The 13,436-nt window shown below is 42.8% G+C and overlaps 1 protein-coding gene across 7 annotated transcripts in view; it reads right to left on the bottom strand.

Annotated features, from left to right (window-relative positions):
• The window catches only part of col11a1a (collagen, type XI, alpha 1a), a 92,672-nt gene that overhangs the window by 28,728 nt on the left and 50,508 nt on the right, over positions 1-13,436 (bottom strand). For all 7 annotated transcript variants that reach the window (XM_042298995.1, XM_042298996.1, XM_042298997.1 and 4 more), the window contains 14 exons: positions 11,204-11,248; positions 10,787-10,840; positions 9,527-9,571; positions 9,274-9,327; positions 9,126-9,170; positions 7,365-7,418; positions 7,133-7,240; positions 6,667-6,720; positions 5,169-5,222; positions 4,771-4,815; positions 4,510-4,563; positions 4,093-4,137; positions 3,436-3,489; positions 2,586-2,639 (listed from right to left, as the gene is read on the bottom strand). In XM_042298995.1, the coding sequence (XP_042154929.1) occupies positions 2,586-2,639; positions 3,436-3,489; positions 4,093-4,137; positions 4,510-4,563; positions 4,771-4,815; positions 5,169-5,222; positions 6,667-6,720; positions 7,133-7,240; positions 7,365-7,418; positions 9,126-9,170; positions 9,274-9,327; positions 9,527-9,571; positions 10,787-10,840; positions 11,204-11,248 (765 nt within the window). The remainder of the gene's footprint in view (positions 1-2,585; positions 2,640-3,435; positions 3,490-4,092; positions 4,138-4,509; positions 4,564-4,770; positions 4,816-5,168; positions 5,223-6,666; positions 6,721-7,132; positions 7,241-7,364; positions 7,419-9,125; positions 9,171-9,273; positions 9,328-9,526; positions 9,572-10,786; positions 10,841-11,203; positions 11,249-13,436) is intronic.

The raw sequence follows: 13,436 nt of genomic DNA, 5'->3' as shown, positions 1-13,436 counted from the left end.
TGAAAAGTCTTCCAAACCAACTGGATCTCAATCAATGTAATCACGTCCTCCTCCAATCTTGCTATTGATGTCATCCTTCCACAAATCATGATTTGAGTCGATGGACATAGTGGAGTCAGTGTTGTCAGTATCCCAATCGACAGAGGCACTCTATGGTTGCATTCGACTGGTTCATTACTGTGTGCATGGTACATGAGAACACATGGATTATGGAAATATACAATGATATAGTTTATGTTGTGCTCCATTTGTTTATTGTTTTGTATTTGTTTATTTCCATGTTCTCATGTTTAGGATATAACTTTAGATGGCCATGTAAATAAATGCTACATGAAGTAGTAGATATTTATCATAGAGATGTATTCCACTTACTTACCACCTCACCACCATGTGGCAAGATAAAGTATCACATGACCACAAGGTCAAAGGTCAAAGGTGATGACCTTTCACCCAGGGATCATTGCTGCAATAACAAGGTTAGGTGGCAGAAGAGAAGAAAGCACAGACACCAGGAAGCAGCTACACATAATAAACCTAATCCTGGACTAAAAAGCTATTTCAATAGAGATTCTCCATCGAGCATGTTTATTAGTCCAGAACTAGGCTAAATCTGTGTCTAGGAAACCGGCTAAGATAGTATTATTCTCAAGATACAGGACAATACCAATGAGATCACCAACTCCCTGTCACAGTAAGGATTTCATCCGAGTCTCCAAAAAGGAGATAGATCTTAAACTATGATCTCAATAACTGAAGTGGACTTGATGCTAATTGGTCAGACATCAAGCACAGTAATGGAGTCAGGTGTGAAATCCATCAGCTGTCTTTTTCATTCCGATCAGATGATAGACGGTGCGAAAAACTTCATTGATTTCCCTCGAATGAAGCAAGTTCTACATGAATGCATCTGTTGTTGCATTCATGCCTGTGATGCCAACTCCAGACATCACAGGCTGACTGAGTGGACACTGTAAAAGCAGATGCAATGACCATAGAGCTACATGAAACAACATACAGACATCAAACATAAAAGGGAGGAAGGGACTCAAGGGAGATACATTGATTACGCCACACAAAAATGCAACAAAGAATCACAGATATCTGAAGCCAGTCATGTCTCTTTTAATGTATATTGGAGTAGCTACACTTGTTCTGGGAATGGAAACGTGCTGTAGTCCAGCCAGTGGTATGCTATTGTTAGGATACTTTTTTTGTGCCAAACCTTTTCAGCTGTAGCTCATTCAAAAGTCAAATGTTTGATGACTTCTCATGGACTCATTATCTTGTGGCACAGTGATTCATGATTGGGTATTGTTTGGAAAAGATTCAGACAGCTTTTTTACAACCTGGCCTGAATAAGAGATCTTTATATGCATTGAACGCTTTGTCAGACTCTGCTATGCTGTGTGGATGGATCCGTGCCCACTGCCTAGGGCCTAGAACATTTTATTACTATGATCAATTCTGCTATTGGCCGCTCCCCCAGCCTGTGGTGTAAACATCTTAATGAAGATGCTTATCGATGTCATTTCAAGAGGAGCCAGAGGGGGGGGTCACTTAGGGGGGGAACAAATGGAGAAGAAAACTTGAACGATCGGGATGCTCCCTGCTCCGTGGAGCTTTTAGCATCTTTTAGTGCCCTGTGAGGATAATCGGATTGAGGGAGGATGAATGCAAAGCTTGCTGAATAAACTCACTAAAAATGGTGGGATATGCAGAGAGATGAGGCTTAATGCATTATTCCTGCTGGGTTTATCATGTGAGGGTAATTCCTTCCTGTGTTCCATGCTGATATTATCTAATGTTTGTTAAAATACGGATTCAGTCTATTCAACTGTAACTTAGTCCATTTAAGGCCTGGAACACAGATGAGTGATCAGATAGACTGGCTGTCTGGTGGTATTTACCATTTCCCCCCAACGACCTGGGAAGATAGACAGACTAGACCCTCTGGCTGCATTTAGACAGCCTTGTGTCTGAGTGTGTGTCAGGGACTCAGGGGTAGTCTAGTCTCTGAGCTCAGGATGTGTTTCGCTCCATCAGATACAATATGTCTGTCTCTCTCTTCAACATTACATAAAGACATCCTACTGAAGGCGCTGGCCCAGAGAGAGACAAGGAGAGGTACAGAGAGAAAGAGAGAGACAGAGACAAAGAAAGACAGAGAGAGAGGCAGAGACAAAGAGAGGGAGAGAGAAAGAGAGAGAGAGAGACAGAGAGACAGAGAGAGAGAGAGAGAGAGAGAGAGAGAGAGAGAGAGACAGGCAGAGACACAGAGAGACAGAGAGACTCTCTCTCTCACTAAATATATCAGGTAAACCAGAGAAGAAGGCCTGTCTGTGTGTCTAAGACAAGAGTGAGCTGTCCAACACCCGGGCTTCTTGGTGCTATAAAAGCATGCAGACTTGAGGAGACAAATCCATCCAGGTGTGAAAAATTAGACTAGTCGGAGTGTTTCCCACCCCATGAGAGCAGGGGCAGTCCTATGTTTCCACACCTGGCAGGAATTGTCTGTCCAAGCCGACTGGCCCGGTGTGCCCAGGTGTGTGACAGCTCTAACGAGGGGCGCGGTCAGGAACACTCACCGTCTCTCCTCGCTGACCAGGGTGGCCGGGCAGCCCATCCTTTCCAGGTGGTCCCTTGGAATGACACAGAGAACGTGGACTCTATCAATGACAACTACATGAACGAGGGGCAAACCTTGCACACATCTAAAGGTAGAGTCTCATAGTAATTGTGGTGGATTGACCAAAAGTAACCTGTTTTATTGTTCAATGACAACTACATGGGAATATATCAGAGTGGAAGTCTTTTTAAACTATAATAAGACACTAGCTGGTCTACAAAGTAATGGCCTGCAAAGAAGAAACAGAACTATCGGCAAAGGTTAAATCAAACTCTAATCAATAGGAGGAAATGAACAGTTGTCTTCTGGCAATAGGATGTTGAAAAACAGGGTTCTGCTTCAATAACAGTAATGATTACTACACCCAATCAGTGATACAGCCAAATACATAGCCCACACTATTGCATTCCAAATTGCTTTCCTTTAATTACTGCAGTGGGCTAAATCATACAGAGTGATTCTTGGTAGTCTTAAACAAATCTACTTTGAAGCTAAAGTATAGACCTCACACACATGGTTATGTGCTTAAAAAAAACAAGACACATGTACCATGTCAGAGTTGAAATATATTAAATGTTGAGTGTGCATCCCAATATTACACTTTATATACGTCACAGAAGACTGAAATATAACAAACCTGTTTGGCATACTGTACAAACACTGGATTTTCTACGTTAATTTAAAAAAAATGTTTATTAATTATGAAATGATTTAAAAAATTGAAAAAACATTCCACGTATGAGGCAGCTTGACTGCAGGAGAGGGTTACCTCAGAAATATGACTATGGTACTGGTGAGAGGATACTTACAGGGGGGCCCTTTGGTCCTGAGAACCCGACGGGGCCCTGGGGTCCTTGAGGTCCCTGGAATAAACAGACCGATAATCAGACAATGGAAGAGTGAAGACAGTCTTTGAGTATCCGAAATGAGACACTCCCATTGTAGTGGGGCAGAAATTCTGCCCGACAACCATAAGTTCTGTTAGCCTCAGAGACGATACACGCTGCCTGATGTGGCTGAGTGGGCATGGCTTGGTGTGCTTTGGTGTGGTCGGGAGTGGCTGGGCATGGCTTGGTGTGGTTGGGTGTGGCTGGTTGGGTGTGGCTGTGTGGCTGGCCGTGAGTGACGAGAGAGGGACAGATATGTAGATAAATAGAGAGAGAGAGGGATAGAGAAATGGAACAACTATAGCAAAACCACGAAAAAAAGGGTACCCAGATTGGCCCTTGCCTCCAACAGTGACCACCTAGCGATCATTAATCAATAAATGCTTCCTTTTCTCCTGTGGTAATCACCACCAGTCCAGGTCAGGGCTCCCACTCTTTACTCCAACCCCACCACTATGTCAGACAGGCAGTCGTTGTTAACTGCTTAACTGCTTCTTACTCCAAGCCATTTCCCATTTCATTATCCATGGGTCAGCCTCATAACCCTCCCCCTCGGAAGCAGTGGCTGATGGGACTTACTCTTTCGCCAGGCGGGCCAGGTGGACCATCATTGCCCGCCGTGCCCTGCAAAACACAACAGACAGAAAATCAGCATCAGATGTTCTACTGCTACAAGACAACACAGTGATCACACATCATGCATAGAGGTATTAGCAGTTACACAGCTACACGTAGATGACCAATGTCATTACCCCTATGGTGTAAGGTCTTTCTATGAGTTGTCAAGTGGGACATGTCTTTGAGACCTCTTTGCTGAGGAATGTGATTGTTTTTCTTGAGTGTGTTGTTTTGTAATCTTGCATATTTACATTATGTGGTATTTGTAATGTGTGTATTTTCAGGGAAAGGGACATTGGTCTCAATGGGACTCCCTGCTAATTTGAAATAAAAGGTGAAATAAAAGGTGAAATAAGAAAAGATGGAGAGGGTAGTTACCTTAGGGCCTGGCTTGCCTGTAGGACCTCTAGCACCCCGACCCCCTCGTGGACCCTAGGAGACCGGAGATGACAGACACACAGCTCAGAACACAGACTGATCCAAGATCAGGTAAGACTACACAGTCCAGTCCAGTCCAGTACAGTACCGCAGTCTCATACGTGTGGCAACAATTAAGAGACACAAATACAAATGTATTCATTCATGAACTAAATAAATCATTGATTCGTTCTTAACGTGGTAAAATGGAGGAGAACATACCGTTGGACCTCTTTGCCCCCTTGGACCGGGTTTGCCCGCCACGCCCTTTTGAAGAACAGAGAAGAAGACATTTATTTCAACAGAAACCAACTCAAGGTCAATCCTTCCTAAACTTCCTCAGTAAGTTGTTTTCAAAGTTACTCTCCAGGTCTGTGTAAAAAAAACTCTAGGTGAACATAACATTCTATTCAAGGCTGCAAAGGGAATGGGAATCACTGAGAACAAACAATAGTTTCAGCATCTTTTTGTTCTCTTCCACATTGATTCTTGGAGGTTGTATTTCATGCAAACTCATCACGCAAATGCTTTTGTAATGGGAATCAATGTCCTTTGTGTAGTGTTATGATGCAGTGTGTGTGCATTCCATACATAAACAGGGACGGGACTATTTATCTTACCCTGGCTCCTTTCTCTCCGTTGGCCCCTGGGAAGCCCGGGAAGCCGCTGGAACCCTGCGGATCAACAGGGCAGGAAGGAGAGGAATCAGGATATCCATGTTAATAAGTAATGGTTTGAGAAGGTTTTGCTTTCTCTTGTTGTTGTTGACTGTCAACCTCTATTATGTTGTGAGAGACAGAGAGCTGCATCAGACACTGACTCTGTACCCAGCACCGTGCCGTGGGGAAACAGACGACACAGAGGAGAGACTACTCCTCAGCTCAACAATCACAAGCTCATCGCTCTCAGAATTATACGCTAAAAACACGGCGCATATGGAGAACGGGAAATATTATACGACACTGTGACAAGACACACGCATGCATGCATGCACACACACACACACACACACACACACACACACACACACACACACACACACACACACTTCATTTGTCTGTGAAGACTTCAAAAATCATGATGGCTTTGTAAAGATCCTTTGAGAAAACATCTAATTTAACAGATCAGAGGAGGGGGAACATGGAACAGACACCAAACAACAACAAAAGAAAACCAATGACTTGGGTAGACAACAAGTTAAAAAACCAGACAATCACTTAACGTGAAGACAGTCTGGTTTCTAATCATGGCGTTTTGTTGTGTATGTGGGATTCAACATCATCTTACCCTTGTACTTCAGTCCTGGTATTCGTAAAAGTATTCAAACATGACATCAACACAATGGTTTACTCTCCCATTTCAAAGCTGCAGCTACACTGTTTTCTAGGCCCCGTTTCACAGAGTCATGATGCGATGTGAAGCTCAACATAATGCAATGGAAATAGAAAGGGGCCAAACGTTCAGAGTTTGACGGACTACCAACCTCTCACCATATAACTGCCATATCTCTAAACTCAGTGGCCGTGCTTTCAGACGCCCATGGCATCGCTTCAACAGTTCACTTTATAAAAATACTACTTTTGGCAGCTCACAGGCATAAATTAGCCCTACAGTCTATTAGATACCATCTCACAGAAAGCCACATAATCTTCTAGCATAATGTTAGTAATCTTTTAATCCATATTACGGTGGATTACTGAACAGCAGATTGCTGGATGTGATGGGTAAAGAATTAGAAGCAGGACATGTATTCCCTGTTGTACATAACTGTAAGTCTCAGGGTTACAAGAGGGACATTGCCCATCTTCTAGGTCTCTGAGGACACAACGTGGCTTCTTAGTGTCTGTTTCTAATATGAATCCTGTGTGAAAGCAGTATCTACAGTACCTCCATCTTGGATCATCATTACCTATTGAAAGACAGATCTGTCAATGAGCCAACTCTGGTAAAAATGTCCCTGGATGTTGTTTAGTAAACAGCCATGTCTGCTTAACATCAGGTTACTCCTACCTAACCGTGTGGTGGGTCATGTGCCGGATACTGGTGGATGTTGTTCATTTAAGTTGTCCCCACACAGAGAAGTCCTCACAGGCATCACCGTGGTGATTGTTTACGTACCTTTGGACCTTGTCTTCCTGGGTAGCCGGGTAATCCTGGAACACCCAGTTTTCCCTGAAGACAACAGAAAAGTCTCGCTGAATGAGCACAATGTATTGGTACACAGTTGTACTAGCTCAAAATGAATTCAAGTATTTCCACAGGCTTCAGGGATATGCTACTAACAACAGATTCACCTTACAGTCTAAAGAGGGATATGCTACTAACAACAGATTCACCTTACAGTCTAAAGAGGGATATGCTACTAACAACAGATTCACCTTACAGTCTAAAGAGGGATATGCTACTAACAACAGATTCACCTTACAGTCTAAAGAGGGATATGCTACTAACAACAGATTCACCTTACAGTCTAAAGAGGGATATGCTACTAACAACAGATTCACCTTACAGTCTAAAGAGGGATATGCTGTTAACAACAGCTTGACCTTACAAGACAAAGAGAAGGTGTGAATGAAGATGTTACCTTCTCTCCAGCAGCACCCATGGGGCCAGACTCTCCGTTGGGCCCTGCTCGGCCCTTGGGGCCCTCAGGTCCGTCCTCCCCGCGGGGCCCAAGCACACCGAGCTCACCCTGAACAAACCCAACAGACACCAGGTAAGGTATTGTACCATCACTGTGGTCTATGGTGTATAGTGTACCATACACATACAATTATGGGTGAATCAGTATCTACGCACATGAGTCGTCAACTCACCCTGTCACCTTTGAGACCCATGTCTCCCTTGAACCCAGGGAAACCGTCCTCACCCTAAAATAAGAGAGACAAATATGAACAGGGTTACTTGGGTTGATTTGTAGGAAACTGAATGTTGCTGTTGTTTTTCACCGTGTGTAAAAGATCAGTGGGATTCAGTATGCCTTGAGCTTGTACCTGCATTATTCAATTCAAATTATTTCAATGGTAGACTATCTGTGGACACATATTTATTTTTAAATACTTGTTGTTTTAATTGAAAATAGCCAATCTAAATGGATACGGCCTATATCTTTCCATAGGATATAAAATAGAGAACCTCATCTGCTTCACATGTGCAGCCTCTCTGTATGCAGAGCAGACTACTGCCATCTGGTGGCCAAAGAGGAGAATCTTACTGCATGTGCATTGTTTCAAGTTTCAGATTCAGGTTTTAATGTCAAATGCACAAGCATAGCTCTAACCCCAACAATGTAGTCATCAATAACAATGTAATACAAAAAAATAACAAGGTAGAACAAAGACAAAAATAAGAAATACGAAGAACACAATCAAGTAAGTAGGCATACTACAGGGTCAGGGTAATTGGAGCGCAAGGAACACTTCTCTTTTATTCTAATGGTCCTATAGGGAGCTAATGCATTACAATAGAAGTAGAAATATCTATCACTCACATATGTAAGTGGAGAATATATGATGCTGCAAAATACATGCTGTAGAAGTATAGTGTAGGCTACTTCAGGCAATGTCTGGCTGCTGTACAATGTACACTTGTTAACTCCCTGCACACGCTGTAAAAGTTTCGCCCTGGATCAAATTCTTATTGTATCAATTCATGGCAGCCATGAAATAGTTAACAAGAGAATAAGAAAAGCTTTCTCAGTCTCTCTCATCTTTCACTCTGTGTTCTTTGTCTCTCACTGTCTATTTTTCTCTGTAGCTCCCTGAGACCCTGTGTGCAGTCTGTCACTTGTCTGTGTCTTTTCTCATCCTAATACATAATGCAGTGTGTGTGTGTGTGTGTGTGTGTGTGTGTGTGTGTGTGTGTGTGTGTGTGTGTGTGTGTGTGTGTGTGTGTGTGTGTGTGTGTGTGTGTGTGTGTGTGTGTGTGCGTGCGCGCGCACGCTACCCTGCACCCAGAGCAGTGAAACCATGCACGTTTCACGACAAGCCCTCACCTCTTGGATGGGGGGGCATTCATTTTCTATTCCGAACAAACAATACCTTCCTTCCTCAAGGTTTTGGGATTAAACATTAAACCCTAACTTTAACATAAATTAACATAAAACTTAAACATAAATTATTCAGTAATGACACTGACATCCATGGTGTTACTGATGTAAAAACAACATTAATATTAGATCTGTGTCATGCTCTTGGTGTTGAATTAGTATAATATAGATTGGGGTAGTGTGGACATTTTGGACCATATAAGGACTTTGTGACTGAACATTGTGACAGAACGTTGAGTTTAACTCATTGGACGGATGGAAAGTCCTAGTTATCACAACATGGACTTCTTTGGGGCGGCAGGTAGCCTAGTGGTTAGAGCGTTGGACTAGTATCAGCAAAGGGGCAAGATCGAATCCCTGAGCTGACAAGGTAAAAATCTGTTGTTCTTCCCCTGAACAAGGCAGTTAACCCACTGTTCCTAGGCTGTCATCGAAAATATGAATTTGTTCTTGCCTAGTTAAATAAAAATAATTACACACAATGGCAGCACGATATGAAGCATCAAATGATGATTAGGAGAAGCTTTACCTTCTCTCCCTTTCCACCCTTCAGTCCACGAACACCATCAGCACCCTAGTAGACAGACAGGAAACAGACCACAGTTTTCAACCCAACACAAACTGTACCACCATGAGGAAGTTTCTGAACGTCACCTTGGTGAGCTCCACCACCGTACCTTGACACCACGAGGACCAGGATAACCAATAGGACCCTGGGGACCTGACTGGCCCTGGAGGAGGACAAAGACAGAGAGAACAATTTATCCATTAGTCTCTCAACACGAGACGTGGCATAAACTATTTCAACTGCTCTTTTTTTGTTTGTTTCATATTCAAAAAATAACATATCAATCAATCAGCTAATCGAACGACCGATCAATCAGCCAATCAACCATATGCTACTAAAATGTAAATGTTAATTGTACTTACTAAAGCTCCCTTCTCACCAGGTGGGCCCTCTTTACCAGGATGACCCTGTAAGAGAAGAACGAACACAAATGACTTAGATACAGTACTTCAATCTCGTATGGATGCGCCCTCTAAGTTGGTAGCTCTCACTCAAGCAATGAACACCAGAGTTTGATTCTATGGAATAGCTCGGTGCATCAGAAAGTTCTAGAAGGCCTCAGTGTTAGTGTACGACAGCGGCCTGCCTGTCTGGTCGTGGCGGTTGTGTAGGCTTTAACAGAGATTAGGTCTAGGCTCAGTCTTACTGTCTGACCTGACTGACTGTTTACTTTACACCAGTCAGACCTTTTTACTTGCACACCTGGCACTAATTAAACACGTCGGAGTGCAGGAGGCTGTAAATCGGTCGGCTTCAGGCTGCCTCCCTCTCAGCTTCCCAGCCTCTCCCTGATACACACTGCAGCAGATAGAGCCAGGCTAACAGACCACTGAGGGAGAGGGAGATACTAGTACAGGCCGTAAAACAAAATGCATTCTGACTTGCCTGATATTAACTCAGGGATTTTTTTTTGTGTGTGAGGATGCGAGCCAGGTGTATAATCTGGTGTTATTCTCCATTTATTCCATGTTTTATGTATTTATGTGGAAGCTGCAGCCCTCTCTAATGTTCAAGTCAATAGAATATATCATATCACATGAAGTTGGGAGAGAGCAACAGACAGGATAATTGGTCAGTGTTGTGGCTTAACGGATGGTAGTTGTCGTGGAAGGGAGAGATGTTTGGGGCACGCTACATTTTGCTTCACTTCCTCATTTTGTGTGACAGCACATGAGATCGTTCAACCAATCTATTTTGCTAGCAAACTAATTATCGCGGTCATCATAAATCTCCCTTTAATGACTAAAGTGTAAGTCGCTCTGGATAAGAGCATCTGCTGAATAACTCAAATGTCAATGTAAACGTACAATGTCCCTGGGGCAAGCTAATCCTACTGTATATACTACAGTGTGTGGTGTGTATGTCTTCCTCTACTGTATACGGATATGTAGTGGTACTTGTGGGCTGTGGGCTGCTATGTTAAAGCAAACGATGGCAGTCAACATTTCATTCCACCATCACAATATAAATCTCGACGAGATATACTGCTCCTCAACGGTGTGTTGCCTGTCACAGGTACTTGTGGCTTGTCTGAGGGCAATGGATGAGCGAATAGTCTGACAGGAGGGAAGGAGTGTGAGACTCAGCGAGAGTTGTAAACAGAATGACAGAATAGCACGTACAGGAGGTCCATCTGACCCGGGTAAACCAGCCAACCCCGACCTGCCCTGAGGTCCCTGTAAACAGAGACAGAAGGAGAGAAAAACACAGCATGGGTCAAAAGTCAAAACAACACTTTAACGACCTCATGGACATAGTCAGTTCACCTCTGAGAAACACAACACGCATCTGAAAATAATTTGGATCTGTAACAGATCAGCTACTAGGTGCAATCTTTGACGTTTTGTGTAGACACTTGTATAAAGGGGCTTACATTCAGTGCATTGAAAACCCTTCAGTGCAGGACTATGGTAAATAAGCACACAACGTTTACATCCAACAGATCACACACTTTTAGACTTTGTGTGACCCTGTATGACCCACGGCCCTTTCAGGTCAATTCTGTTGACAGAGGAGTGAAGAGCAGCGCTTCAACTTACTTTTTCACCAGGCGGTCCGATGGGACCTTGAGGACCAGGAAGACCCTGCAGGACAGAAGCAGACCGACAGTTTCAGAATTTGTTGCCATAGCAGCGACACTCACACACACACACACACACACACACACACACACACACACACACACACACACACACACACACACACACACACACACACAGGCTAGCTGGGGTCATGGAAGGGGATTGGGGACTCAGCAGAAGGTGCTAACGGACATGCAAGGGCAAGAATGGTGAGACTGTATTCATTCTTGAGCGTGTGCGTGCACGTGTGTGTGTGTATTTGTGCCCACGTGAGTGTGAATGTGTGTGTGTGTGTGTGTGTGTTTGTGTGTGGCAGAGAGAGTAATCTGAGGCTGTGCAGCAGCTCGGGGAGCTTGCTCCTACAGGTGTGTCTCTCTCTGCAGGCATTCCACAGACATGAATGAGATGCTTTCACAGCTTCCCTCAACCCCCCAGAAAACCCAGGAAAATATTCCAAGAAAATCTCTCTGTGTGTGCTCTCTTTACCTCCAGGGAAAGAGAGGGGGAGAGGAAGTGGGGATGGGTAGAGGAAGGGAGGAGGAGAGGGGGGAAGCAGAAGAGGATAGAGGCAGAATTCAACTAATCCCAAAATGTGATGTAAATAATCATCAGAGAGCAGTATATTTCCGTAAGCTCCTGATATAATACCCCATTACAGTGAGAATATTATCTAACAAAAAAATCCAACCATTTTTTATACATTACACACACATATAAAAACGAATGATTAATGTGGGTACTGAGAGTCAATAGCAACATCAACCCATTTGAACATGTACGTTTATATGCATATATTTGGTCTGTGAAGACCGTGATATTGTCATTTAATGTCTGTGACACTATTGTCTGTAATGTCTGTGACACTATTGTATGTATGGTCTGTGATGTCTGTGATATTGAATATGACAATGTCTGTGTTACTGTCTAGGATGTCTGTCATGTCTGTGACACTATTGTATGTTTGGTCTGTGATGTCTGTGATATTGAATGTGACAATGTCTGTGTTACTGTCTATGATGTCTGTCATGTCCGGGATACTATCATGTCTGTAATGTCTGTCATATCTGGGATATATTCATGTCTGTAATGTCTGTCATGTCTGGGATACTATCATGTCTGTAATGTCTGTCATGTCTGGGATACTATCATGTCTGTAATGTCTGTCATATCTGGGATATATTCATGTCTGTAATGTCTGTCATGTCTGGGATACTATCATGTCTGTAATGTCTGTAATATCTGGGATACTATCGTGTCTGTAATGTCTGTAATATCTGGGATACTATCATGTCTGTAATGTCTGTCATGTCTGGGATACTATCATGTCTGTAATGTCTGGCATGTCTGGGATACTATCATGTCTGTAATGTCTGTCATGTCTGGGATACTATCATGTCTGTAATGTCTGGGATATTATCATGTCTGTAATGTCTGGGATATAATCATGTCTGTAATGTCTGTCATGTCTGGGATATTATCATGTCTGTAATGTCTGGGATATTATCATGTCTGTAATGTCTGGGATATTATCATGTCTGTCATGTCTGGGATACTATCATGTCTGTAATGTCTGGGATATTATCATGTCTGTAATGTCTGGGATATAAACATGTCTGTAATGTCTGTCATGTCTGGGATATTATCATGTCTGTAATGTCTGGGATATTATCATGTCTGTAATGTCTGGGATATTATCATGTCTGTAATGTCTGTCATGTCTGGGATATTATCATGTCTGTAATGTCTGTCATGTCTGGGATACTATCATGTCTGTAATGTCTGGGATACTATCATGTCTGTAATGTCTGGGATATTATCATGTCTGTAATGTCTGTCATGTCTGGGATATTATCATGTCTGTCATGTCTGGGATATTATCATGTCTGTAATGTCTGTCATGTCTGGGATATTATCATGTCTGTCATGTCTGGGATATAATCATGTATGTAATGTCTGTCATGTCTGGGATATTATCATGTCTGTAATGTCTGGGATATAATCATGTCTGTAATGTCTGGGATATAATCATGTCTGTAATGTCTGGGATATAATCATGTCTGTAATGTCTGGGATATAATCATGTCTGTAATGTCTGGGATATAATCATGTCTGTAATGTCTGGGATATAATCATGTCTGTAATGTCTGGGATATAATCATGTCTGTAATGTCTGGGATATAATCATGTCTGT

The sequence above is a fragment of the Oncorhynchus tshawytscha genome, linkage group LG16, assembly GCF_018296145.1.
Source record: "Oncorhynchus tshawytscha isolate Ot180627B linkage group LG16, Otsh_v2.0, whole genome shotgun sequence".
NCBI lineage: Eukaryota > Metazoa > Chordata > Actinopteri > Salmoniformes > Salmonidae > Oncorhynchus > Oncorhynchus tshawytscha.
The sequence above is the reverse complement of the archived record's forward strand: the minus strand, read 5'-3'. Positions and strand labels throughout refer to the sequence as shown.